The sequence below is a fragment of the Cyprinus carpio genome, chromosome A16, assembly GCF_018340385.1.
Source record: "Cyprinus carpio isolate SPL01 chromosome A16, ASM1834038v1, whole genome shotgun sequence".
NCBI classification, from domain to species: Eukaryota; Metazoa; Chordata; class Actinopteri; order Cypriniformes; family Cyprinidae; genus Cyprinus; species Cyprinus carpio.
Window position 1 is genome coordinate 4,666,262 of NC_056587.1, and position 27,848 is coordinate 4,694,109.

The following is a 27,848-nucleotide window of genomic DNA, read 5'->3' on the forward strand; positions in this document are numbered from 1 at the left end:
AAGTGAAGAAGAGAGAGAGCGATAAAGATCTACATTATACATGACGAGCAAGCATTTCTCAAAGCTTAGGATTTCTTTAACAAACCTTTTTAAATTTCAGATGCTGGAAATCTTCAGTTCAACAAAGAAGATGAGGTCACAGAACTAAAAAGAAAGTCAGAGTGGGGCATTAAAAAAAAGAGGAGTGACGGAGATGAAGACAGTTACAGTAAGGAGGTTAGTGTAGTTTTTAATAGGCAGGGTATCTAAGGGTATCCTGTTATATCACTCCACCCACTGGGACGGCACTGATGGAGCGATGAGTGGAGAGAGAAAGTCTTGAGATTGAGAGATGAGCGTAAAGGTCTGCCATCTCATCAGCACGAGCACACACTCCAGAGACGTGACCAGTGAGACGAGGCCAAACAAGTGAATGATGGAGTAAACACACAAAAAAGTGCTCAGTTTACTTCATCTGTTTTATTTTCACAATTTGAAAACACAAAACTACTCAATACAAAATTATATCTATCTATCTATCTATCTATCTATCTATCTATCTATCTATCTATCTATCTATCTATCTATCTATCTATCTATCTATCTTTCTATCTATCTATCTATCTATCTATCTATCTATCTATCTATCTATCTATTATGCACATTTAATTAAATTATCTTTGATACTGAGGTTGAATGGTATATTGTGATTGGAAACACATAGGGACGTAGTATATACCATAATTCCATCAGTACATGGATTTTTCACTAAAAAGTACATTCGTTACAGTTGTTTTTGTAAATCTAACTACAGAGCTTAGTTCCAACCTCAAAACAAGCACCGCTGCTAATCTGTTGAGTTCATCTGAAAGTTTGGCAGGTGTGCTGTATAGCTGGAACCAATCTGCAGAAACGTACAGTGGACCTCCAGGAGCAGAACTGAAAAAACCCTGATTTACAAAGTATACAATTTACATAACCACAAGAACAGCAACATGGCGATGAAATTAAAGGCTGGGAAATGTCGACCATGATCAGGCATTAATCAGTTTTTTTTTTTTTTATTAATTAATTAAGTATGTTTCAATTATTTCCATTCCAAATTCACACATTTCTTTTTACTTAACCTTCTACTTCTAAATTGTCTTTCCCATGTAAAGCGTGAAATGTTCCCACTTTTCTGTTGGCAGTATTTTGTCGTCAGTGCAACTTTCAAGTTATAGATGGACAATTTGGGCATAGTGTGCAGACTCAGGTCATTCCAGGTCAGGCATCATGATTTTCAATCTTCAAGGAAAGAGCATGCTGATCTCTGAGACCTAACCATATTCATACTAGAAATAACACTCAATGAATTCACCCCTAAAATGTGAGATTTTGAGACCAAAATGGCATTGTTTTGAGACCAAATTAGTAATATAATAACAAATACTTTAATTTAATCAATCCTATGCACTACAAACAAAATATTTGGTTGATAACATTTGGGACTGCTTTTTCTTCAAACTAGAGGTTGCAAAACATGATGACATGCACATTTTTATTTTATGCTGATGTAAAATGCTGATGATGTAGTTTAAAATGTTCATAGAAAATTTATATTATGAATTCTGAATAAACATTAATATATATACTTTATAATACACTGCACATACTTTATATAGATATGCATATACATATATGGGATAAATCATAACTATCTAAATTTGTGTTTTTCATAAAGTCATTTGTATTAATAACATGGATCCCAAAAACTTATTTTTGTAAAATATTAAGATGACACAAACATGTATAATTTGTATAGAATCATATTTGGATTAAATTCTGACGCATCTACACAGATATACAGTATGCACTAACATTCATGTCACAAACAAATAGTTTATATGCTAAAGCATTAATCTTTTTTTTTTTTTTTTGCATCTAGCCATCATGTGTGTGACTCTATATTAATTATAATACCGATTTTCTATACCAGTTGTTAAATGAAAGGATTACCAGTGTTTGCTCACCTCTCTGCACTTATTTAGTTACCTAAACCAAACCAGAGCATACAGGATCTTACACAAAGACATGCAGAACTGCATTAGCTTGATCTGAGATTAAATAATCAACTTGAAGTGAACTTTAAAACATGGGGGAAATCATGTTCATGCAGGTTTCAATGGTGCACTCAGTTATAATTAGGTCATGGCAACTACTAGCATCCAAAGGGATATCCAATAAGATCCTATTGTCCAATGAGATAATGTCATGAATGCATGACCCCTAAATAATTCAGGCTGATACTCTCAAAGTGGACTGGTTAAATATTATTAATGCTTAGTTTGTTTTACCATTAAGATGATTAAAATCAATGTGATGTCATATGTTTAGAATGTGATGGCTGGTTTAATTAAGACAAACTCCTACTGCAAGCAAGCTGAAGCCAAAATACACATTCTTTTTTTTTTCTTTTCTTTTTTTGTCACTGTAGTTTAAATCATGAACAGGAGCAGACAAAGTCAAAAGATGGTTGGTGTGGATTGAACAAGGTTTTCTCAGACAGCTGTGAGGGGTGAGGGGGGAAATTCGGGGTTAATGTAGGTGAAGCCTTGGAATTCCTCTTGACTTATGGCGGCTAGAACATCCGGGTCAGAAGGCGTGAGGACAGAGGGGGCCGATGTGAAAAAATTATCAAAGTTCTCTCCTTTTCTGCCTCCCTGTGGGAATGTCAAAAAAAAAAAAATATAATCAATTGGGTTAAGTTTATTTCTATTAAATATCAAGGAAATTAAGTGGATGCTATTGACGTCAGTTCAGCGCTGTGAACTCAGAGCACTTCTGCTTATTTGCTATGCTCACATACATCGACACAGCATAATATCCACATAGATTAGCATGCATAATATGGGCAAAGAGCTACAGGCAATGAAGGCCAGGCTTACCGCTTACAAGACAAAATAACACCAGTAAATGTGCACGCACACATGCACAGATGCACACTGAAAATAATAAGGAGGAGCAGGCAGAGCGCATCAAAAACTTCCATTTACACAGTTACAGGCTTAAAATAACAAAAACAAACACACACACCCACACACACATTCTGTGCAACATTTATCTCCCTAAGAAAATGAGGACATAACACAACTTCTATTGGTTCTATTTAAAGCTAATTACAATTAATAGATACAAAAATTTAAAGTTAATTTAGTGTAAAATGGTACTTTTTTTTATCTATCCATATATTTATTTGTCAATTAATGACTGACTGAACAAATCCTTTATTTATTTATTAGTAAATACATGTTTTTTTTCTATCATGGTGGGGAATTTCCATTTACTTCTATTGTTTTTTTTAGATAATGATTTTTGTATATTCTCTACCCCTAAGCTAAACCATAAGCTTTTTTGTATTTTTATATTGTTGTAGGACATTATTGACCATGTTTAATAATCCATAAATTTTACTATCATAGTGGGGCATTTCTAGGGTAAAGCCTGACCCACATACAGAGACAGGTGAGGTGATAGGTGATACTGACACTTCTGGGTTTGAAGGGAGGCTGTATCTCCAGTCTCTCCAGCCGGTCCCAGTCTATCCAGCGGAAAAAAGGATGCTCCCGCAGCTCTCTCTCTGCATCCTCTCCTCCACCCAAACGCTTAGCAGGGTTCTTGGTGAGGAGCTGGGAGAGAAACAGATGGAGAAAGAGATTAAGAAAAACAGAAAGGATGGAAATACACTTGTATGCTAATTTAAGTCAATTTTTTGGAGGTTATGTTAGTATTAAAGATGGAATAGATTGCTCTGTGCATGCACTGTGAGCCAAGTAAGTAAGCAGTAGAGATGAAAGAACAGGAAGTAGATTACCCCTTTGCAGATGGCCACAGCCTCCCGAGAGAGACTCTTAGGATATGAAACGCTCTGTTCCATGATGGACTGAAACAGCTCCTCCTCATCTATGCCATCAAAAGGAGGCTGATGAAAAGAGAGAGACAGAGGGAGAGGGTGCCGGGGATGAAAATCTAGTGAGAAAAGGACAAAATTAAAGGTTCAGGGAAGCAGAGGATGAAAAATAACCTGCCCAGCCAGCATCTCATAGAGGAGGACTCCATATGACCACCAGTCCACTGCTTTACCATACGGCTGATACGCCACAATCTGAAAACAACACTGATCTGTTAAAACGGTTTTTAGAATAGATTTCCCAAAATGTTAACTGAGAATGCCTTTTGAATTCCTACTGAATTCTTTCAGTTGTATTGAGGTAGGAAACAAGATGTAGAATTGAGTAAAATGAAATGATATTTAATATAACTACACTCAGTATGAATATATGGTACAGTATTTTTAAAAAAACATGGGATTATGTAAAATCTTATACAAATTTATTTATATTATTATTCCATTTGCATTTATAAATACATCATTTGTAAAATATGTATATTATTAAAATGCAATTTATTCAATATAACAGAATACCTAGACTACCGTTCAAGAGTGTGGGGTCAGTAAGAGTTTTTTTAAATAAATAAATACTTTTATTCAGCAAGGATGCATAATGTTACCAAATATTTATCTTTCAAATAAATAAATCAAAGAATCCTAAAACAAACAAACAAACAAACAAACAACAACAAAAACTATTAAGCAGCAAAACTTCACTGATAATAGTAATGTTTCTTGAGCACCAAATCAGCAAATTAGAATGGTTTCTGAAGGATCATGTGACACTGAAGACTGAAATAATGGCTGCTGAAAATTCAGGAATCAATTATAAGGAATAAATTAATTTTTTAAATATTTACTGTAAATATTTTAAAATAGCCTTGGTGAGCATAAGAGACATCTTTAAAAAACATTCAAAAAAACTTGAACTTGAATGAACCCAAACTATTAAATAGTGGCATGCTAGTCATATTTAATAAATTATTACACATTTTCATATTACACATTTAAAAAAGATGGAGCCAAACAACACAAAGCAGGCTGATAAGATGGAAACTTTAAGTGAGCTCTAGGTAAGTTGTGGTAAGTTTGTTCTTGCCCTTTTGTTCTTCTGTTCATGACTGTTGAATTTTTTTGAATTTGCTTCTTCTTGAATTTGAATTGCAACTCAGTAAATTCTACTTCATCATTCCGACTGAAATTCCAATTCAACATCCTGTGGAATGTGACCAATTAAATTCACATTCCAACTCATAAACTTAAAGAAGGCCAATTCTTAAATGAATTTCGAAATTTGTCCATCCTTGCTAAATGCTTCAAATTTCATAAATGTTATATTCTCAAAATCATATAAATAAGGAATATTCCCATTACATAGTTAGATGGAGCTATTACACCCCTTCAATGTGCAGATAAGCTCATGAAAATCATATTAAAGATAATTACACAATAAATATGGCACTGTCTCTGTGTCAGCCGTGAGTGTGTGTGTCACAGCGTGAGAAAGAGAGATTAATTTCCTTGCCTGCAGGGACGCATATTGCATCTTTTCAAAATGACAGGGACACAAAGATCAATGACTTTTTTTTTTTTTTTTTTACATAATGTGATCAATGTGAGCCAGTTTAACTGCTGGGTTAATACAGTACTGATGCATACTGGGCTTTGCTAGACCCACATTCACATTGCCTTTCCATCTATCACATCAAAACACAAACATTGACAATTTAGCACATACATCACTCGAGCGGGATGTCCATCATGTCGCCGTGTAGTAAACACCGCAGTGAACCTAAATGAAATCACACAGAGATATGTAGATGCACATACACGCAGACATGTACTGACTGTGCACATCCACTGAGTGTTCATTTAAACACAGAGCCAAGGTCATGGAGAAGAGAAGATGAATCAGACAGGATGGAGATAGAGTAAAGGAAACCTCAGGTGCGATATAATCAGGTGTGCCACAGAAAGTCCGAGTGGTATCCCCTTCCATCATGGCTTCTCTACACATCCCAAAGTCTGCTATCTTTATGTGTCCTTCACTGTCCAGCAGGACATTGTCCAGCTTTAGATCTCTGCAGACGAGAGAAAGTGAGAGAATATTAAGTGACTGTAACATATGGTGTGTTTGTGGAGGGAGACTTTCATCATGTCTTGTACCTGTATATGATGCCTTTGTTGTGCAGGAAGAACAGACCCACTGCTATCTCAGCAGCATAGAACCTGCCAACAAGAAAATCTCTCATTAACTTCATTAAAAACACATTCTTCCACTGCAAGACAGAATGTCCCTAAACAGGTGAATTTAGAAACTGAAGAAAGGAAGTACTTCAACAGTACAAAAAGTAAAAAAGCAAGTAGGATTAAAGAAATTGTTGTGGATTATTGTGATGTTTTTATCAGCTGTTTGGACTCTGACGGCACCCATTCGCTGCAAAGGATCCACTGGTGAGCAAGTGATATAATGTAAATTTCTCCAAATTTCTTAATGAAGAAAAAACTCATCTAAATATTTCATGGCCTGAGGGTGAGTACACTATCAGCAAATGTTCATTTTTTCGACGAACTAATCCTTTAAGATAAAACGTGCTTAACTCACGCTGCATGCGGTTCTTTAAACTTGCCAACGATTTGGATGTGAAACATAAGGTCACCACCATTCACGTACTCCATGACGTAATACAGACGATCCTACAACACAAAACTGATCATCAGTAATCAGCAGATATGCAACTTCGTCATACTAATAGGAATCAAAAATTAATCATCAATTAGTTCGCTTGTTCTCATGCTGTGCAAGTAAATAATGCAGCAAATGTCACAGCAGATTAGTAATCAGTCAAATGAAATGAAAAAAGTTCATGAATAGAAATAAGACCTTGTGATCACACAATGGCAGAAATATCACATTTTTACAGAAATTATACTTACATTAAAGTATGGGTAAAGAGTCTAAATTAAAGTATCTATTAAAATACTTTGTTCTGAGGGATCACATGACACTGAAGACGGGAGTAATGATGAAAATCTAACTATAATTTACACACCCTGTACAATGAATTGCATGAACTCTGTGTTGTAAGCTGAGACCAGCAAGTTTTATCTGTTGCTTCTGTATTTGTCTCCTACAGCCAAGGCAAGATAACAGCCCACTTTATCTCCAGATGCATCTGACTACAACATCTGGTGTCTATAGGATTTGAACTTCTGATCAGTGGGATGCTGCATTTTTCCACTGGGCAACTGATAGCTTTGACAGGAAACTCCATTTCATGCACTTGATACAATGAGACATAGGCTACACAAAGAAATCATTACCAAACACAGTCACATTGAGTGTTTGTTACTAATTCAATCAACAGGGGAGAAAAAAAAATCAAGTGATTCAACAAGAGTAATTCAAACCTTCACAAACCATTAAAGCCAGACATAAACACACACGCACACTCAATTTTTCCCCCTCTTTCAGTACTGCAGCTGCCAATGTATTTCATTAGGCTGATTGCCACTTTGCAATACGTGTCCGCTGAAAGAGGTCAGACAATTAGCACTATGAAAAGTCATTTTTCAAAGCAAAATGAGGCAACTAACATTGCAAAAAGGCCCTTCAGATTCAATAGGTACAAAAATTATTGAGTGAAAATACATTTTATTACACAGGCTGTTGCAGGTTGCCAGTTTGGGACTCATATGACAACATTCCAAGAATATAGTTATTACATTGTCAGAAGCTTCTGTTATTTTGTTCACCCATTGTTCATGTTGACATTTTATAAACCCTGTTAGTCAATATTGTAAAAGCAATCTGTTCTTGTGATTTGTCTCCCTCTCAAGACTGCTTTGTTCAGGGCAAATTAATTTCATCTATTGGTCCCAATCTAAGCCAATGTAAACAACCATTTAATGAGGTAAGAGAAAAATACTTACGGTGACTCTTTCATTTTTACTATGATTAAACAGCTTTACTCCATAGCTGATACAGTATTTAATCTGTAGGAACCTCAACGGAGGTGTTTTTTTTTTCTTTTTTTTCATATTAAAGAATATGTCTTTAGATATATCATGTACACATATGGTGAAGAATCCATGTTTATTAGTAGCCATATAAAAGCTTTTTTATTTTACATGGAGTAGGTTAACTCACGGGATAGCCTTTTTGAAATCACATGCCGATGAATATTTAGGTGCATTCATGGCATTGTTTAATAATGTACTAGAAAATCTGGATATTCTAGGCTGTTCTCAGACTCTGAATTATGTGTTTCACCAAAATCAAAGTAATCAACAGACAAAACCACTAGTTACATTAAACTATATTGTATGTCTTTTGCTCATTTTCAGATAAATCTTGGATTAATAAGACAATAATAGTCAATTATAGGCATTATTAAACAGAAATAATATATGATAACTACTTTTAGTAGTTACTACATTTTACTACGTTAAGCTGTCATCATTTTGATTTATTCAGCATTACATTACAACAGTCAAAGAGTCATAGTTTACAAGTTATAATTGCAAGTTTTATAAAGATTTAAATGCTTTTTACAATTCAGAATCTTATATTTATGGTAAATCCAACATGCTTTATCTTGGTAATCCTGTGTCCACATACACTATCACTTGCAGAATGGCATCAGTGCCTTAAAACTTTAGTGTGATGCTGCATCCATGCCACTAGGTGTCAGTATACCATCAACCAGCACAACAAAAACAAAAGATTTACTGCATTCATACTTTAAAATAGCCCATTTCTGCCCCGGGAGACCACATGTGGACATGTGTCCCCATAAAATGGCAGTACTCGTGTTCCAGCTGTGCAAGGTCAAAAATGCGATTTAAAACTTTCCCTGAAGTTGAAGAGCAGGTTTGTTCCATCACTAAGGGACGAAGCCCAAATATATTTCATGATTTACAAATATGCATATGCATATATAAACCTCATCCCCAGGCTCCCACTCTCTTTTAATCATAACTATTTACACGCTCTCACACACATCAATGAACCCACAGACCTCGGTTTGAAAGGCACAGTAGAGGGAGGTCAGGAAGTGAGGTCGCCCTACGAGGCCCAGCACTCTTCTCTCCACCATAGCGCTCTCTGTGTCCTCATCCTGAAACAGCACATCCTTCTTCAACACCTTCACCGCAAACAAGCGCTCGCTGCCCCTCTCTTCCGCCAACAGGACCTGCGGGATGACAAGGAAACCTTGTGCTAACACTTCTTGAACATTAATAATTAAGAGTTCATCATCTTCTGCTCACATGCCTACATCTGCGACTCAACTGGGCAAACACAAGCGAGAGCAGAAAACATAATTCAAAGCGAGTTTAACATGCATAAGGGAGCATTACCTCTAATAATAATAATAAAAAAAAAAGAACAGATATTCTTTGATTTCATTTACTTGTGTGATCCTGTTCCCTTAATGTCTTTTTTCCCCTGCATTGTGTCATTTTTTATCTCTGGGTCTCAGGTCTCTCTCCTCTGCTCTTCTCTTTAATCTCTTCCCTCGTTTCTATCCTTTCTTTAGCACGGTTCTATGCCCTGGAGGATGTGCTGTCTACTGAGTATAACCCTGGCCTCTTATATAACCAAATATCTTGTGAGGACACACACACACACACAAAGTGTGCGCACATATGTATGCACACCAGATATACTAGTGCACACACACTACTTTAAAATTATTTTATATACTATACATAAGCACAACAACAAAGGCAACAAACATTCCTCCACATGCTCAAGCGAGAGAGTGCAAAATGCACACACACACTCTCATGTCATTCTTCCTCAGGGATCAAACAGCTCCGAGTCCTTTACTTGTGTGCTCTGCGCTGACACACGACAACAGCATTTAGATTCTGTTCAGCGCAGACAGAGGAACAGTGCTTTGTTTAACCAAAACAACGCATTCACACAGAAATATTCGAACACTCCCAGGGCTGCTCTAGGACTCGCAGTCACCAGCTGTTTCTTACACATATCACAAATTCAGCCTTATTTATCACATAACTGGATTGGCCCAACACAGAAATGACCGTGTGATTACAAAGCTTGAGGTATTTTAAGGTGAATGAGGTCTACATCTCACTGGACCTTGAGTCAGAGCTTCTGCCTCCTAGAGGAAGTGAGGCAGAGCCACAGCTGCAAATTTTAGATAGGGAAATCAGCCCCCTCCTCTTGCAGCTAGGACCAAAGCTTTAGTGTTTCCCCTTCTTCCTGAATTAGCAGCAGCAGGAATGAATGAGACAAGGGCCTAATTCAGTTCCAAGGACACTGTACCCTTTGCACTCCTTATTGCATCTACAGGGAACATAGAAGTAGCCGTGTTTGTTGATGGGTGAGTGCAGTCTCATGTAGCCTGACTTTCGGCATATTAAACTGGTCTGCTTACAGCCTGTTTTGTCCCAAACCCACCTACTTAGGCTGAAGCTGGTCCTGAGCAGGAGCTAGTTGCTTTTGACCAGCTTAGGACCAGCTCATGACCAGCATCCATGCTTCAGAAAATACCTAACCAGCATATGCTGTTTTAACTAGTTTAAACTTGAAAGGGACTAATATATATTTGTCATTGATGTCTCTAAGCTACCAGACTCATTATTTTGTCCTTTAAAGCAATCACTGTATCAACTCATTACATTGTAAATATAATTTGTTTACTGACAGACTAATTAAAAAAAATGGTGTCTTTACTCTTGGAAGTTCAGCCAAACAGACTGAAACTTGTTGATTATAGTCAGCGCTTGCCATTTTAGTGTTCAATATGCATCAGACAGAGTGAACAGAGTGGGCGGACTGTGGGAGTGCTGTCTGAGTCTGAGTCTAGAGAGTTTCTTTTAAAGATCTCTGTTTCACTGACAACCAGGAGAAGAAATAGAACGATTTATTACACATACAGCAGGGTCCAAATGTCAGTGAAATGTTGAATTTAAAAATTTGCTGTTTATTTGCATTTTGCATCACAGCATTTCATTGTTTCTCATTTTTCAAAATCCTGAAACTTTATTTATTTCCAGGTTCAAATTTGTTTTTGAATTCCACTTTTTCATTGGGGCCTTCTAGATCCCACTATATGTGTATATGTATATGAAAAAAGTTTATGTATTTTCAAGCACCTTGCCAAAACTCCCTTTGCCCAAAACCATGAGGAAGTTGAAATCATGCAGCCTGACTCGGCCTTTGCTCATGTGCAGTGCAGTGGGAGTTGGACTCAGAGCAGGCGGGGTCACAGCAGGAACAGGCATCATCACAGTAACAGGATCAGGAGGAGCAGAGGGCATGAGAGCAGCATCTGGTACCAGAAATTAGGAGAAAGATGGGATGAGTGAGAGAGAGAGAGCACAAGAATAGTTTGTTTCAACAAAGAATTACACTGCCCTCCTGTGGATGTGTAATGGAAGCGACACAACTAAGGTGCTCACTAAGGAAGACTTGAGAATGTAGTCAGACTAAGAGGACATTTGGATTTGGCTGTTTGTGACTCCATGGTGTCAAAAAGAACATTTGATTTTTGGTTGATGTGTTTATTTGTGGACTTGATATGGCCCTAGGCTTCTATAGCACTCTCTTGGCTGAATATTGCATGTTGACACTTTTATCTAAAGTGATTTACAGTACACCTATTACAGGGATAATCTCACCTGGAACCAAATGGAGTAAAGTGCTTTGCTCAAGGGCACAATGATGATGCTTTATGGATAGTCACTTGAAGGTCTGAGCCAACAAATATTCTGTTTTTACCACAACTTATGGAAGGCAACCCAAAAGTTGCAGGCTGCACACCTTAAAGTAGTGCTTATGGTAGGTAATAAAAAATTGCTAATATGGAGACAATAAATTTAAATTTGTTAAAATTCACGGAAGTTGCTACAGATATTTTCTTTTAATATTGTAATGTACCAATGAGCGATACAGATGATCAAAAACTTGGATCTACAGTATTTATTGGTTGCTGATTGGATGGAGGCACATCTGAATGTGAGCTTGCAGTCGATTGTAAGAAAGAAATGAGGTTTGTGAGAACCAGAGAAGTCCTGCATATATCACCAAAGTGAAGTTTCACCGGAACATCCAGTTATAATAGTTTGATTAAAAATTATGAGGACTAAATAAATAAATAAATTAATTAAAAAAGTAGAAACATTTGCTTGGATGATTTGTTTGCAATAAGATCAATAATTTGCATTTATGAACTAACAATTAACAATTTTACAGCACTTCTTAATCAAGGTTTATGACAGTGGTTCACAAGCTTTTTCTGCCGGATGCCCCTTTTGTAGAGAAATATAATATATATATATATATATATATATATATATATATATATATATATATATATATATAAACTCAATATATTAAAAATGTATTAGTGTAATGTAGAAATTAACATTAACATTGATAAATGCTGTATTCATTGATATTTCATTTTAGTAAATGTATTAACTAGTGTTAATGTACAGAATGTTATTATAAAATGTTTAAAAATTTGTTTAAAAATTAGCTGTATAGCTGGTCAGAACACAAATGTCACACAAACTATGGTTTCCATATTTTATGGGGACATATTGGAGTAATGGAATTTAAACTGTACAAACTGTATTTTCTATCCCCTTACCCTAACTCTAACCCTACCCCTAAACCTGCCCCTCACACAAAACTTTCTGCATTTTAATATGTCTGATTTAAACTGTCTGATTTATAAGATTGTTTCTTCATGCGGACCAGAAAAATATTCCCAGAAGGTCACAATTTACTGGTATTACTATATACTACATTTGTGGGGACATTTGGTCCCCATAATGTAGGGAATACTAGAACCACACATGCACGCACACACACATGCACACACACACACACGCACAAACAAACACACACACACACACAAACACACACACACACACACACACACACACACACACACACACACACACACACACAAACACACACGTCTGGTTTACTATCCTTTTGGGGACTCTCCATAGGCGTAATTGTTTTTATACTGTACAAACCATATATTCTATTGCCCTACACCAACCATACACCTAATCCTCACAGGAAACTTTCAGCATTTTTACATTCTCAAAAAAAAAAAAAAAAAAAAAAAAAAACCTCATTCTGTATGATTTATAAGCTTCTTTCCCCATAGGGACCTCAATTTAGGACCCCACGGGGACACGAGTCCCCATGAGTTGGTGTGTATTCAGTTTTAAGTCACCACCGGGGTAGAAAAACATGTACACACACACACAATCACAAAGGTGTTACTAAGAATGTTTCCAAAAATGAAATAACTTTTGTTTACAAATTAGTAAATCTGGTCAGATCATAAATGTGACAAATTACAGAAAAAAATTTCAACAGGAATTAGTACAATTAATTATAATAACAATAAAATGCACATGATATGAGAGAGTACCTGCAGGTCTGGGTCAGGTACAGGGATGTTATAATACTCTCCCTCATCCTGGTTGAGAAGTTTGAACCAGCCGCTGACTGATCGTCTGAATATCTCACTAACGCCGAACGACAGAGCACCCATGAAGTCATTCCGTGAGGTCCGATCCCAGTCCCAGACCTCTACAGACAAACGCCTGTCCCACTGCCTCCCACGCACTGAACTACACACAGACAGGAGGACTGAGAGAGATAGCCTAGCATCCACTAAGAAAACCTTAGCAACAGCATAGCAACACCCTGGCAACAACTTCTGCATCTTATGCGCATACAAACAAAGAAACACGAATACGACTCACAAGGTGAAGCTCTCGTTCCAGATAGGGTTGAGTGTAGAACGGATGGTTTTGGTTTTCTGTTTGCTCTGGCTCTTTGGATCAGGGATGAGTTTGAGCTTCACATAAGGGTCCGACAGGCCGTTAGGGTCCATGGGTATCAGGTTACGTGCTTCGTGCACTAAAACATACATTACACATTGAGAACTTATTATGTGTGTTCATACATAACCGTATTGAATTAAATTGCATGAATTATATTATGCAATTGAACAAACTGAATATCTCTGTGGTCGTGATGGTATGCTTTGTACAGTGAATGTGCTTTCAGCTGTATTGTTAAATTGACCTGTCAGAATGACATGCTGGTTGCATTTAAAAGAACAGCAGTGCATTTTAAATGCTCACATTCTCTCTAGAGCATTAGTAATCTTTTCACTAGTACTCATTAGTCTCTCTATGGTGGTGCTGATCTAAGAGCCACAGGCTTAGTTAAGTTGACACAGTGCAGCTAATGCATTGTAATACAGCAGATTGTGTGTGTGTATAATTAGCTTTTTCCTCATGTACTGATGATGCTATATGCACACATATCCCTCTGCTGGAGGAAAGCTGAGCTGTGCCATGTGGCACATAATGCATCTCCAGTGTGCTTCCTTAAACAGCAAATTCTCTCAGTGAGCAAAGGAGTAATTCTTCACTGAAAAAGTTGCAGTTATATTCACCTGTAACATATATGTCTTCTTTCTCTCCACGCACGGTCAGGCGAATCCGTCCTCTTTTCTCAGTGTGGTCGTGTCCGCACAGGCTGGGGACACTGCTCTCACAGCGCTTGTGTACATTCATGTCACAACCTCTCACACAGACACACACACACACACACACACACACACACACACACACACACACACACACACACACACACACACACACACATACAAATAACACAAAAATAAGAGAGAGAGAGAAAGAGTGTAAGGGAAAAAATGACATATAATGTACTTATAGTTTCCCCCTAGTCCAAAAACAATAATTATAAAGAGCAGTCTGCCTGTATACCTTAAACCATACTGTAAACCTTTTAAATCTAACATAAACAGTGTTAACAGCCATTGCAGTACATTGTACTTTATGAGACAACATGTTGAAACAGTAAGTGCTGTCAGCCACCGCCTGCTTTATTATTTTCTGAAAGCGTATAATGTCATGCAAATTATATTAGATGACATGGTTGTTATTAAATGGATTGAACCAGAGTTAAAGGGAATTAATTCAATCTAATATACAGTATGATATATCTATTAAAAGCCTGAAAAAACATCACTCTGCAGTTACATATAATTATATGAAATTTTGTGTTAATTTAATAACAGTAGTCTTGATGATTATGCTATGCTAATTTAGATCTAAGGGTTGATACAAATTTAAAACTGAAATTTAAGCAGGTCAAAGATGTTATAAAAACTCTGTTTAAACTACATGAGTGTTGTTCTTTACCACATTGTATTTAAGCAAGAGACTTCCACAGACAATTCACTGAAAGTTATAATAATATTATTTCATGTAACTGAAATTGAAATGAATAAATATAAAAAAATGACAGTCATTTATATAACCTTGCACAGCTGGCAGGATTACGTTGTAAATCCTAACATGCACCAAGAATTCAAGTAAATTAATTACCAAGTAATATCTCAAAAATGTATTGTTTAGCTAATGTGGTTTTAACAGTAAAATAAAATAAAATAAAATAAAATAAAATAAAATAAAATAAAATAAAATAAAATAAAATAAAATAAAATAAAATTAAATTAAATAATGCCAGTCTACAGTCTAGATGAACTTCATTTGGATCTCTATATAAATAGACTCACTGGCACATTTCATGCCCTGATGTATGAGGCCGTAGAGCAGAGACCCACAGTGATCGCAGAAGGTGGGACTGGAGTATGTATGTACTTTAAACTTGTGTTTACTCTTGAGATCCTGGAGAGAGGGACAAATAAAAACAATTTACTCATTTAATTATTTAATTGTTTATTGAATAAAGCACTTTGATGTGAATATATTTAACACAGAGGTTCTGCCATGTTCAGTTCTTGGATTTAGGTTGGTCATGAGAGAAAGAAAAAGAGATTTAAATTATGTGTCTGATAAGAAACCCTCTCATAGTGTTCTTTGCTCTATAAATAGGACTATCTTTATGCATAGACACAGCAAGCATATGTACAAATAAACAGATACAGTACACTACTTTCTCTCTGGTTCTCTCTCTCTCTTTAAAGGTCCAGAGGAAAGGCTTCATTTTGAAGTGACTTTTTCACTGGGAGCCAATTAGCTAGGGCTATTTTGAGCATGAATGGTGGATGAATATATGAGTTCAGCTGTGAAAACTGAATCCTCCTAAATGCCTAAACCATTTCCACCCTACCATGGGTTCTCTCTCTCCTCCTCATTCTCACTCTCTGCATGCTGCCTGCTCCTTTTCTTCATCCTCTGACAATCTTCCTCTCCACTTCTCTTCCTCTCTGTCAGTCTGCCTCATCTGCTTTTCACACAGGCATCATTGTTTACCCTTCCTTACAGCCTAGTCGCTCATGCACAGCCGTACACAAGCATTCCTCCTTTACCTCATTTTACAACTATTTTTTTAGCTGATTATGAAAACAATATCATTATAATTTGTAGTTGTGATTATGATACTGAGAGTGAGAGTGAGACTGTGGCTTTGTTAAAAAAAACCTAGTATGCTGCCATGCTACCTACATAGGAAGCAGCCTTTTAAGACAGCATCTTAACAAGTGACTTATTTGGAATGCTTTACATGCCATGTGCCAACTTCACCTACGCATTGATTTCAAGCGGGTCTCACATAAGCATGTTGCTAAGCTAACAGTTTGATACTCTAATCATAAAATACATACACAAATATATTATTAAAAATACATTTTAAGTAAAAATGTTATTATAAATACATTTTTATTTTATTAAAATTTTTTTTTAAGTATTTTTGGTTTTTTATTAAATGTTTTTTGTTATTTTTCTCTCGATTAATTTTTTTCAGCGAGCTTGTTGAAGCTTGGTTGCAATCGCGGGAGCATCTGGGGGTTGAATTACTTGCTCAACGGACACTTCGACAGGTCAGGTGGAGCCGGGGATTGACTCCAACCTTCAAGTTTGTAGACAACCTAATTACCATGGGAGTCACTGAAAAGTACACTATTATTAATCAACACTTTTTAAAATTGAATTAATATACAACATAACAATCTCTCGATTAATTTTTTCAGCGAGTTGCAATGCTTCTAGTCATTTTTGCAACACCTTGCAAAGCTGTCAGAATTAAAAATTAAAGTGCTAACAACAGTTATTTCTAATAATAAAATCATTTAAAAAAATATATTTATAGTATAACTTATGGTCATTTTTAAATCCTTGGCATGGCTAAGAATTAACAATATAAATAATATAGTACAACATGTATATGCACAAATTTTTGTAAAAAGTATTATATAAAATTGTCTTAACATTGAATAAATATATAAAATATAAACTCAATAAACTTAACAATATAATATAATATAGTATAACATAATACAATTTTTGTAACTATATTATATCAAATTGTGTTATATATTGTATATAAAATATGAACTCATTATATTATATTATATTATATTATATTATATTATATGTAACTATATTATATCAAATTGTGTTATATATTGTATATAAAATATGAACTCATTATATTTTTTTATTTTATATTATTTATTTTTCTAAACATTTGAATTGGATTGAATGAAATTTACTGTATGTTTATAATGCACATTTATCTCACTTCATCATTATCCCAGTGCATTCTGGGAATGCCTTCCCCACAAAAGATGTGGAGATATAAAGAAAGTATATTTGGAGGCAGCCAAATTAAGTTTTCTGCCTTTTGAAACAGCCTTTGGAAGCAGCCCATGATGCCTTTGATGAAAAGAGCTGCCTACGTTGGCTGCTAACTAGGATTTGGAGCAATGGAAGTGTGTTATAGCCCCTTCCTTTTCTCTTTCACACATATTCTCACACTCACTCTGCACTACATGAGTGTGAGTAGCAGTGTCATATCACATCACCTGTACGTTTTATCGTAGTGTAGCACGAATAAGAGAGAGGGAAAATTGATATTCTTTATCCTTTAAAGCCTCCTCTTGTAAAGAAGGTATGCAAGAGAGAGCAATAAAAGGCTCGTCAGGAAAAGGAAAAGATGAGTGTGACAGTAAGACCTACTTCCATATTGGCTTACTCAGCCAAAAAAATAAATGGCTTGCCATGCAAAAATGTGAAAATGAAGAGGCGAGAGACAGATGGGGTATGGATGATACAGTAGAATAAAAGATGAACTGCAGTGATCATAGCAGAACATCAAGCATGAAAAGAAGAGTTATATGCTGATCAAGCAAAAATAATGAAAGGAAAAGAAAAATAATATAGAGAAATAGGTGTAAAAAAAAAAAAAAAAAAGCTAAATGGCAAAAAGATGACCAGCTGTACAAATGACCTACTACCTACATACCTTGCCGAAATGTTGGTAACTAATAAACGATGCTTAAGTGAGTGTGCAGATATATTTTGTCTTTATTTAGTTTGCCCCTTTAACTTGCACCTCTAAAAGGTGTGCGTTTGTTTTATTACTATACTGTACAAATTAACAGAGAACAACACACATAATACATACATACCTCTGCTTTGGGAGCAGTGATGGCTCCGGGACAAGTAAAAGTGACAAACTCATGGCAGCGTTTGTGCACCACAAAACTGCACACTAAAAGAAACACACACCATATCTAGTCAGTAAACACATATAATATCAGAGCTGATGATAATCACATTGGTGCATGCTTCTTGGGGGCGTTAAATAATAGCGTAAATACCAATAAACTGATTACCGCAAACCATAGTTAATCACCCTGCAAGATTCATTTAAACACTCTCCTCCCATAAATGTTGCTTCTGTAAGGGAAACTCTTACAAATGCATATGCAATCAGGTCAGCTGCAAAAATAAATGTGTCCATGCCTTTTCATCACTAATGTTTCAATGCGTATCCTGACAGTAGAATGCAGCAGATGGAGTTTGGTGCAATCTGTTAGTAAATCTGGCCCTAAATGTCATATTTCATGATACAAATCATAATGCAGCAAAAATATACTGTTATATATGGATTAAATAGAGGAAATATGTTAAATTGCTACAGGTCTTTTTAATGTAGTGATGTGATGGAAGTAGCATCATTTTCTTCCATATTGTGACATTTATCCGAGTGAAACAGATTATCAATAAATAAATACAGGGCAAGGACTTTGTTCAGTCCATTGGTTATTAATAGGATGGAGGCAAATCTGAATGAGAGCTTGCAGTTGATTATTAATAGGATGGATTTATAATATTTTTAAGAAAAAAGGTGAAGTTTAAGCATAAACATATGCAATGATTATTTACATATCAATTACATGCTTATAAAAATGGTGAAATGCTGACTTTAAGTTTAATAATTTTTGTTTTTTTTAAACTGGACAACAGAGAGGCATAAAAAGTGAGTATAATATTTTAAGAAAAAATTATGAAGTAATAAATGTAAAACAAAATAAACTTGAAGTCGGGTCAAAAAAATGCTCAGATTTTGCTGTCTCAGCTTGCCTATCGTCAAAGATGAATTGCTTCAGCAAAACACTTTCAGATATTCACAGGGCCATAACCACTACAGACATCGAAAAGATGTGGGACATGTATTCCCCCAATATTCAGATCAAATTGATGGGTTTTTCAATGATTGAGGCCAACACTTTAAATTTGGCCTCCCTTAAAGGGGTCATCGGATGCCCATTTTCACAAGTTGATATGATTCTTTAGGGTCTTAATGAAAAGTCTATAAAACAGTTTGGTTAAAATTTTCTCAGTAGTAATTTAAAAAACACTCTTTTTACCCTGTCAAAAACAGCTTTTTTCAGAGCAAGCCGTTTTGTAGCATTTTCCTTTAAATGTTAATGAGCTCTGCTGACCCCGCCCCTCTCTTCTGAGCCGCTCTCAGAGGGACTGTTTACTTTAGCTGCATTCATCTTGAAACTTTTTAATTAGCTCATTATTAGGAAAGGTGATTTGCAAAGATTAATTAAAAAAACCTTATACTCATTTTTTCTGTAGGTGAAGCTGGATCACGAATGATTTGCGCGAAGATAGACGCATTTAGGTAGATCGGGGGCGCATTCCCTTCAGAAACAAATGTAATCCATTGCGTCTTCAGCGGCTCAGATGTCGGGAGTAAATGACAACTGCAATTATTACATCCAACAACAGTCACTTAGGAGACTCCTCAATCACTTAGGAGTCATTCTTGTCTACATCTGATGACAGCTCACTCAAGGCGGTCTAAGGTAAGACGCCAGTCCAGTCTGTGCTGAAACGCTACTGTCAATCAAACTATCATGGGAGGGGCCTGTCTGTGTGACGTCACAAAGACAGGCATCTGAGATTGGCTCAATTTGAGAAAGGGATAAAGATTTTAGTAGAAAAAAAAGAAACTGGGTTGATTCTTATCATTATAGGGTGTTTGTGTACACACACTGGCAACACACATTTCAGTTCAAACAACTTGTAAAAGTTTATGTAGCATCTGATGATGACCCCTTTAAATATTGAGTTAACAATACTTATTTCATAAGTAGCCCATAAAATAAAGGGTACATGAAAACAAATGACAGACTGCTATGAATGAGATATAAAAAGAGTTTGACGATAAGATGTCCCAGGCAGAATCAGTTATTTTGTGTTTTCTGCACCTGTCTGTGGAATGTAAGTATGAATTAAATAAATGTGTGTAAAATGTGTTATACATTCAAAATGATTACCTTGACACTGAAATCCTTGCTTTCCAATTCCCCTGTAAAACATAAACAACAACTCACATCATGCGTTTAATTATTTTGTGTGTAATTGCATAGATTTGTAAAAAGAGGAGATCATAGAGAGTTGTAGTGTAGTGTATGTGTATGAGCACAGAGGGCAAACAGAAGACATAAGCTGCAGAGACCATGACAGATATGGTCATTTCAAAATATCCTCATCTGATAGGCAATTTAAGGGCTCTTCAGTTCACCATAATAACAGATTGCTCTGCTCCTGATATCTTTGCTATGCAAAACACAACTTAGCATAAATCCCTCAAGTGCTAAAATAAGATACTTTGACACCCAACACTTGGGTATGATCTGCTCTAAAATGCATCTGAGACTATCTACGGCTCTTTATAAGCATCCTTCAGACCAGTTGAAAAGTTTTGAGAAGTGTAAGCCATCAACATCAACATATACTCAGAAATATAGGTTGAGACAGGAAAAGGGCAAAGAGACAGAGAGAGGGAAAAGACGATTCAAGTTAATAGGATTCAGTAGTGATTTACTGTAGGGTTAGCTTGGGTAAATTTTGCTGTAGTCACAGTCATCTCAATGCCAAAAAAACAAACAAAAAAAAAAACAAACAAACGCTGAATTGACCTATGAAACAAAAATAATACAGGTCCTTCTCAAAAATTAGCATATTGTGAAAAAGTTCATTATTTTCCATAATGTAATGATAAAAATTAAACTTTCATATATTTAAGATTCACTGCACATCAACTGAAATATTTCAGGTCTTTTATTGTTTTAATACTGATGATTTTGGCATACAGCTCATGAAAACCCAAAATTCCTATCTCAAAAAATTAGCATGTCATGAAAAAAGGTTCTCTAAACGAGCTATTAACCTAATCATCTGAATCAACTAATTAACTCTAAACACCTGCAAAAGATTCCTGAGGCTTTTAAAAAACTCCCAGCCTGGTTCATTACTCAAAACCGCAATCATGGGTAAGACTGCCGACCTGACTGCTGTCCAGAAGGGCCATCATTGACACCCTCAAGCGAGATGGTAAGACACAGAAAGAAATTTCTGAACGAATAGGCTGTTTCCCAGAGTGCTGTATCAAGGCACCTCAGTGGGAAGTCTGTGGGAAGGAAAAAATGTGGCAAAAACGCTGCACAAACGAGAAGAGGTGACCGGACCCTGAGGAAGATTGTGTGGAGAAGGACCGATTCCAGACCTTGGGGGACCTGCGGAAGCAGTGGGCTGAGTCCTGGAGTAGAAACATCCAGAGCCACCGTGCACAGGCGTGTGCTTTTGAACCAGGAAACAGTGGCGCGAAGCGCCTGACCTTGGCTACAGAGAAGCAGCACTGGACTGTTGCTCAATGGTCCGAAAGTACTTTTTTCGGATGAAAGCAATTTTTGCATGTCATTCGGAAATCAAGGTGCCAGAGTCTGGAGGAAGACTGGGGAGAAGGAAATGCCAAAATGCCTGAAGTCCAGTGTCAAGTACCCACAGTCAGTGATGGTCTGGGGTGCCATGTCAGCTGCTGGTGTTGGTCCACTCTGTTTTATCAAGGGCAGGGTCAATGCAGCTAGCTATCAGGAGATTTTGGAGCACTTCATGCTTCCATCTGCTGAAAAGCTTTATGGAGATGAAGATTTCGTTTTTTCAGCACGACCTGGCACCTGCTCACAGTGCCAAAACCACTGGTAAATGGTTTACTGACCATGGTATTACTGTGCTCAATTGGCCTGCCAACTCTCCTGACCTGAACCCCATAGAGAATCTGTGGGATATTGTGAAGAGAAAGTTTGAGAGACGCAAGACCCAACACTCTGGATGAGCTTAATGCCGCTATCGAAGCATCCTGGGCCTCCATAATACCTCAGCAGTGCCACAGGCTGATTGCCTCCATGCCACGCCGCATTGAAGCAGTCATTTCTGCAAAAGGATTCCCGACCAAGTATTGAGTGCATAACTGAACATAATTATTTGAAGGTTCACTTTTTTTGTATTAAAAAACACTTTTCTTTTATGGTCGGATGAAATATGCTAATTTTTTGAGATAGGAATTTTGGGTTTTCATGAGCTGTATGCCAAAATCATCAGTATTAAAACAATAAAAGACCTGAAATATTTCAGTTGGTGTGCAAGGAATCTAAAATATATGAAAGTTTAATTTTTATCATTACATTATGGAAAATAATGAACTTTTTCACAATATGCTAATTATTTGAGAAGGACCTGTATACTAATAATATACTAAAAAATATATACAAAATAGTAAAAAAAAAAAAAAAAAAAAATATATATATTATATATATATATATATATATATATATATATATATATATATATATATATATATATATATATATATGAAATTAAACATTGTTCTTCTGAACTTTCTATGCATTAAAGAATGGTAAAAGATTTATCACGGTTGCTGCAAAAATATCAAGCATCACAACTGTTTTCAATATCAATGTAATAAAAAATGTTTCTTGAGCAGCAAGTCAGCAAATTATAATGATTTCTGAAGAATCAGAAATTATTACATTGAGTATTTGAAATAGTAATAATTTACAACATTAAAGTAATGGTAATGGTAAAAATTGTAAAAAAAAAATTAATGGTAATAATAATAATTTTCCTTGACATGTTGCTGTTGCCCTTGTAATGGTAAAAGTCTGATGTCTTGTCTTTCTCCTTAAAAATCTCCCTAAATGTTTTGTTGGTACTTACACCACTTGCATATAGTAGATTAATAGTACTTTGAGTAGTTCATGAAAATTATGAACCTAAAAATATATATAAATGACCTACTTTGGACATGCTGTACTGTCTTCCAATAGACCTACCAATAAAACTTAAATGAACTCAAATGAAAGGACAGAACGAGAAACACATGCATCTATCAGAAGCTATCTGAGTTGTTTTAATGAACATGAGGTCTATAAACGGCTAATGCATTGGCCATATGGCCGGTTGCAGTTCTAAGCGTGTTCTGTGGAGCTTTTGGTTAAATGGCAGCTCAAACAGAGAGGACTGCATAATTTAGGAGGCCCCTCAGGGCATGAGTTTTATGAGGCATGGAGGAAACTGAGAACAAGTGTGGTCATGTAACACACGTGCGGGACAGTGTTCTTCTGCCCTCTCTGTGTATGTCATTGAAAGTGTACTCATAGTAAATGTCAACCCTTTTGGTAAATGTCAATTCTTTTGACTTGTTTTCCAGTAAAAATATAGAAATATTTATAGATAATTAACTTCTTTACACAATTGACAGCAGCATATGTTGAATTAAGTGTTTTACTTATTCTTACCACATTGGTTTTTTTGTTTGTTTTGTTTGTTTTTTTCATTTGTAAGTACGCCTTATTGGAAGATAGCAATTTTTCAAATTACATTTTTGTACATACACCACCATCCAAGTTTGGGATCAGTAAGATATAATTTTTTTTTTAAAGAAATTAATAATTTTATTCAGCACTGATGAATGAAATTGATCAAAAATGACAGTTAAGACATTTACATTGCATACAGTCACAAAAATTATATAATTAAAAAAAATTCTGTTTATCGAAGAATGTTGCAAAAATGTATCACATTTTCCACAGAAACACTGATAATGATAAGAGATGTTTCTTGAACTCCAAATCAACATATTAGAATGATTTCTGAAGGATCATGTGACACTGAAGACTGGAGTAATGACCATCACAAGAATAAATTACATACACATTAAAAACATTACACAACAAAACATTACATTAGAAAACAGCTATTTGAAATGCAAATAATATTTCATAACATTACTGGTTTTACTGCATTTTTGATTGAGCAAATGTGTTATTGGGGATCATAAGAAACTCTATTCAAAAACATTTTAAAAAATCTTACCGACCCAAAACTTTTGAACAATAGTGTAGTACAAAAAAAGATTTGAAAGAAAATAACAACAAAAAAAAAAAATTAATAAAAACAAACGCTCAAAACTTGTTATTTTTATACATAAATAATGATTTAGTGTTATGGCTGACTGTATCTGAAGAAGCTTTAGATTATAACAATTCAGTATGAACTACAAAGTACATGCCGAGGCCAGTACAGCATTGAGAGTGAGTTATGATATGAATCAAAATATGGGCATTAAGATTTTAGGATTAAATCAATACATAAATGCAGTCCAGTGTAAAGGTTATGGTAGAAGTATCGGTTTACAGCATAATAATGTTAGGAGTTATTGATGTGGCCATCAGTGTTAAAGGTGTGAAGTACCAGATGAAGTCAGTGCAGTGGCTGCAGAAAGTAGGCTGCTTGAAGAATCGGGCTGTGAACTGGTGGTCCTTCACTTCAATGACCCTCTTGTGCTTGAGAGCTCCCTTCCTCTGGAAGACTGGCAGCCTGGGGGGAGGAGAAAGAGGAGAGGGGAGCGGGGAGGAGGAGGGAGATGGGGAGGACAGGGCCAGGGGAGACAGAGATGGAGATGGAGAGACTGGGGTAGACATGCTACCAGTTGAGTTGGACAGAGCAAGACACAGAGAAGAACACTGGGAGAAGGATGCACAGTTTATGCAAGCGAGGGGTTAAAGACAAAACAAGAGGATTTATAAAAGGGGGAGAATAAACAAGAAGAAAAATGTCTGGAAAAACACAGATCAAGCGTAAGAGGGTCACATGGAATGTAAAGGAAGGAATTCAATAGGATGTGACGGCAGTTCAGTTTGTGATGTTGAGGAAACAAAAGGAAGAGATTCCCAGGAGGAGGAAAGGGAGGGTGGGAAACAGAGAGTGAAATAGAGGTTAATACACACTCTAAGAGAAACTTCCACTGGGACATCAAAACGCATAGCGATTAGTGTACCTTCTGTCCTACTTCAAGCACACACACACACACACACACACACACACACACACACACACACACACACACACACACACACACACACACACACACACCCTACATTCTCCATGTCAACCAGATTCCCACCACCTGCTCTTCCACACTTTCTGCAAGCTCATTGTCTCTCCACATTCTATATATAATTTTATACAATTTTTTAAAATTAGTATTACAGTATAACATATGTGTGTGTGTGTGTGTGTGTGTGTGTGTGCAATTGTGTATGTATTTTGTCATTTTATAGTGCTCAGTACTGAAATTCTAATTAAAATTTCAAAAACAATAAATGTTTTTAGATATATTTTTAATAAATATAAACTGGTGTTACATTAATGTTATCACAGAAACTATATATATATATATATATATATATATATAATATATATATATATATATATCTATATATATATATATATATATATATATATATATATATATAACACACACACACACACACACATATAACCAAAACAAAAAAGCAGTAAATAAGGTATACACCTGAATATCTGTTATATAAACTGACTGCTGTTTTTTGGCTGATTTGAGGTCAGTCAGAAGTGGAGTGCTTTAGAATCGATCAGACTCACATTAATAAAAGAGAATGCATCAAGAAAAGCTGAAATGAATGATAACACACAGAATCGAATCAAACAGGAGACAACACTGAACAAATGATCGTCACGTTAATTAAAGAAGATCTAGAGAGCAGGAGACTGAAGAAAGGAAACACAAAGAATTTAGGACATCCACCAATGAGTGACACAGACTACATTTATGAAAGAAAGAAAGAAAGAAAGAAAGAAAGAAAGAAAGAAAGAATGAAAGAAAGAAAGAAAGAAAGAAAGAAAGAAAGAATGAGAAAACAAAAACAACAGATACCTGTAAATATGGCAGTATGGTTTCTCCTCTTCCTTCCCTCTCTCTTCCTCTCACTTCTTCTCAAGACTCTTGTTATTCTATGCAATCAATCAATCCTTGGCTTATGAAAAAGGAAAAGGAAAAAAGAGAGAGACAAGCTCACCAAACAGAAGGGCTACAAGAGAGGAAACGCACCTGAAAAAAGAATCAAAGCCCAAAAAGGAAATTAAGAATGAAGGGAAGGATGATACAGCAGCTTTCCAGGAAAGAGAGAAGAAGGAGGAGTGCACGGCCGTATATTCCTTTATCCAATAGAGAGTATAGAGGGGGTGAGGAAAAGAGGCAAATTTCACTTTCCAAGATTGATTCTGTTTTTACCAACAGAAAGAGGGGATGAAGTGAAGTGAGACAGACAGAGAGGGGGAGGGGGGAAGTATGAAGAGAAAAAGGCAGCAATTCATTTTTGAAATCTGGGTTACCCCTCTCTTGAGAGTAAAAGAGAGACAGATGATGGGAGGGTGAGGAAAGAGGACAGAGAGAGAAAGAGAAAGAGAGGGAGATGCTGGCCAGCAGCTCGCTCATCCTTGGTCAGCCAGTAGCTCATCCAGTGCAGACAAGCAAAGAAATCTGATCAGTGATCAATAACAAGCCTCAGTCTGTAACACTGCAAGTCTCGCTTCGACAGACGACGGGTGTCTTGGCAGCCATGTTTCATACGTAAGGCTTCTGAGGCCTGAACAACAGCTCCGGTGAACCGCTGAGAATGAGACAGGAAGTTCAGTAGTCCTGAAAAGAGCAACATAAAGCAATAAACAGCATTTAACGGTGCTTAATCTCCTTATGGAGACAGAACAGTCATATTAATTCAAATTGGGCATGTGCCCCTCTCGGATTTGTAAGCCACTTTCCCAAATAAATAAATAAATAACAAAAATAATTATAAATTCTAATTTTATATGCACAATTAATGTAAATAAAATATATGTCACTCTTAAATTATATGTTTCATATAATATACAAGCAAACTGAACATATATAAAACCATTACCATTCAATTTTGGGGCAGTATTTTCTTTAAAGCAAATTAACTCCTTTATTAATTAAGCATGAATTAAGTTGATCAAAAGTGACAGTAAAGATTGTTGTCACACACAAACACACACAGACACACACAAACAACTGTTCTTTTGAAGTATCTATACATCAAAGAATCATTTTTTTTTTTTTTTAAATCATGGTTTCCACAAAATTTCTTACATTTTATAAATCTTATTGACCCCCAAAAGTTAAGCACAATTGTTTTAATACAAGGAGAGGAAAAAAAAATCACACTCATGTCCCCCGAAACTCTTAAATGATAGAGAGAAAAATTACTATAAAAAAATAAAATATAAAAATAAAATATAGTTACTATTAAAATGCCCATTTCCATATAACAAAAAGTCTCTCTCTCTCTCTCTCTCTCTCTCTCTCTCTCTATATCTCTATCTATATATATATATATATACACACTACCAGTCAAAAATTTTTGAACAATTA

The 27,848-nt window shown here is 35.8% G+C and overlaps 1 protein-coding gene across 4 annotated transcripts; it reads right to left on the reverse strand.

Annotated features, from left to right (window-relative positions):
* Window positions 1-666: 666 nt before the first annotated feature.
* Window positions 667-27,705, reverse strand: LOC109081065 (protein kinase C alpha type-like). 4 transcript variants are annotated; one of them, XM_042772129.1, is made up of 18 exons: window positions 26,505-27,702; window positions 26,331-26,407; window positions 24,827-25,191; window positions 20,548-20,579; window positions 18,382-18,464; window positions 15,526-15,637; window positions 14,377-14,505; window positions 13,676-13,832; window positions 13,339-13,540; window positions 11,039-11,221; window positions 8,932-9,105; window positions 6,516-6,607; window positions 6,077-6,139; window positions 5,853-5,991; window positions 4,043-4,123; window positions 3,833-3,940; window positions 3,507-3,647; window positions 667-2,681 (listed from the first exon to the last, which is right to left on the reverse strand). In XM_042772129.1, the coding sequence occupies exons 3-18, from the start codon at window positions 25,054-25,056 to the stop codon at window positions 2,520-2,522; spliced, it is 2,088 nt and encodes a 695-aa protein (XP_042628063.1). In that variant the 5' UTR covers window positions 25,057-25,191; window positions 26,331-26,407; window positions 26,505-27,702; the 3' UTR covers window positions 667-2,519. The 4 variants fall into 4 exon arrangements, 3 of the variants coding, with proteins under 3 accessions (XP_042628063.1, XP_042628065.1, XP_042628064.1); XM_042772131.1 differs by lacking the exon at window positions 26,331-26,407 and having other exon boundaries at window positions 24,827-25,098; window positions 26,505-27,703; XM_042772130.1 differs by lacking the exon at window positions 26,505-27,702 and having other exon boundaries at window positions 26,331-26,497.
* Between the last annotated feature and the right edge of the window lie 143 nt (window positions 27,706-27,848).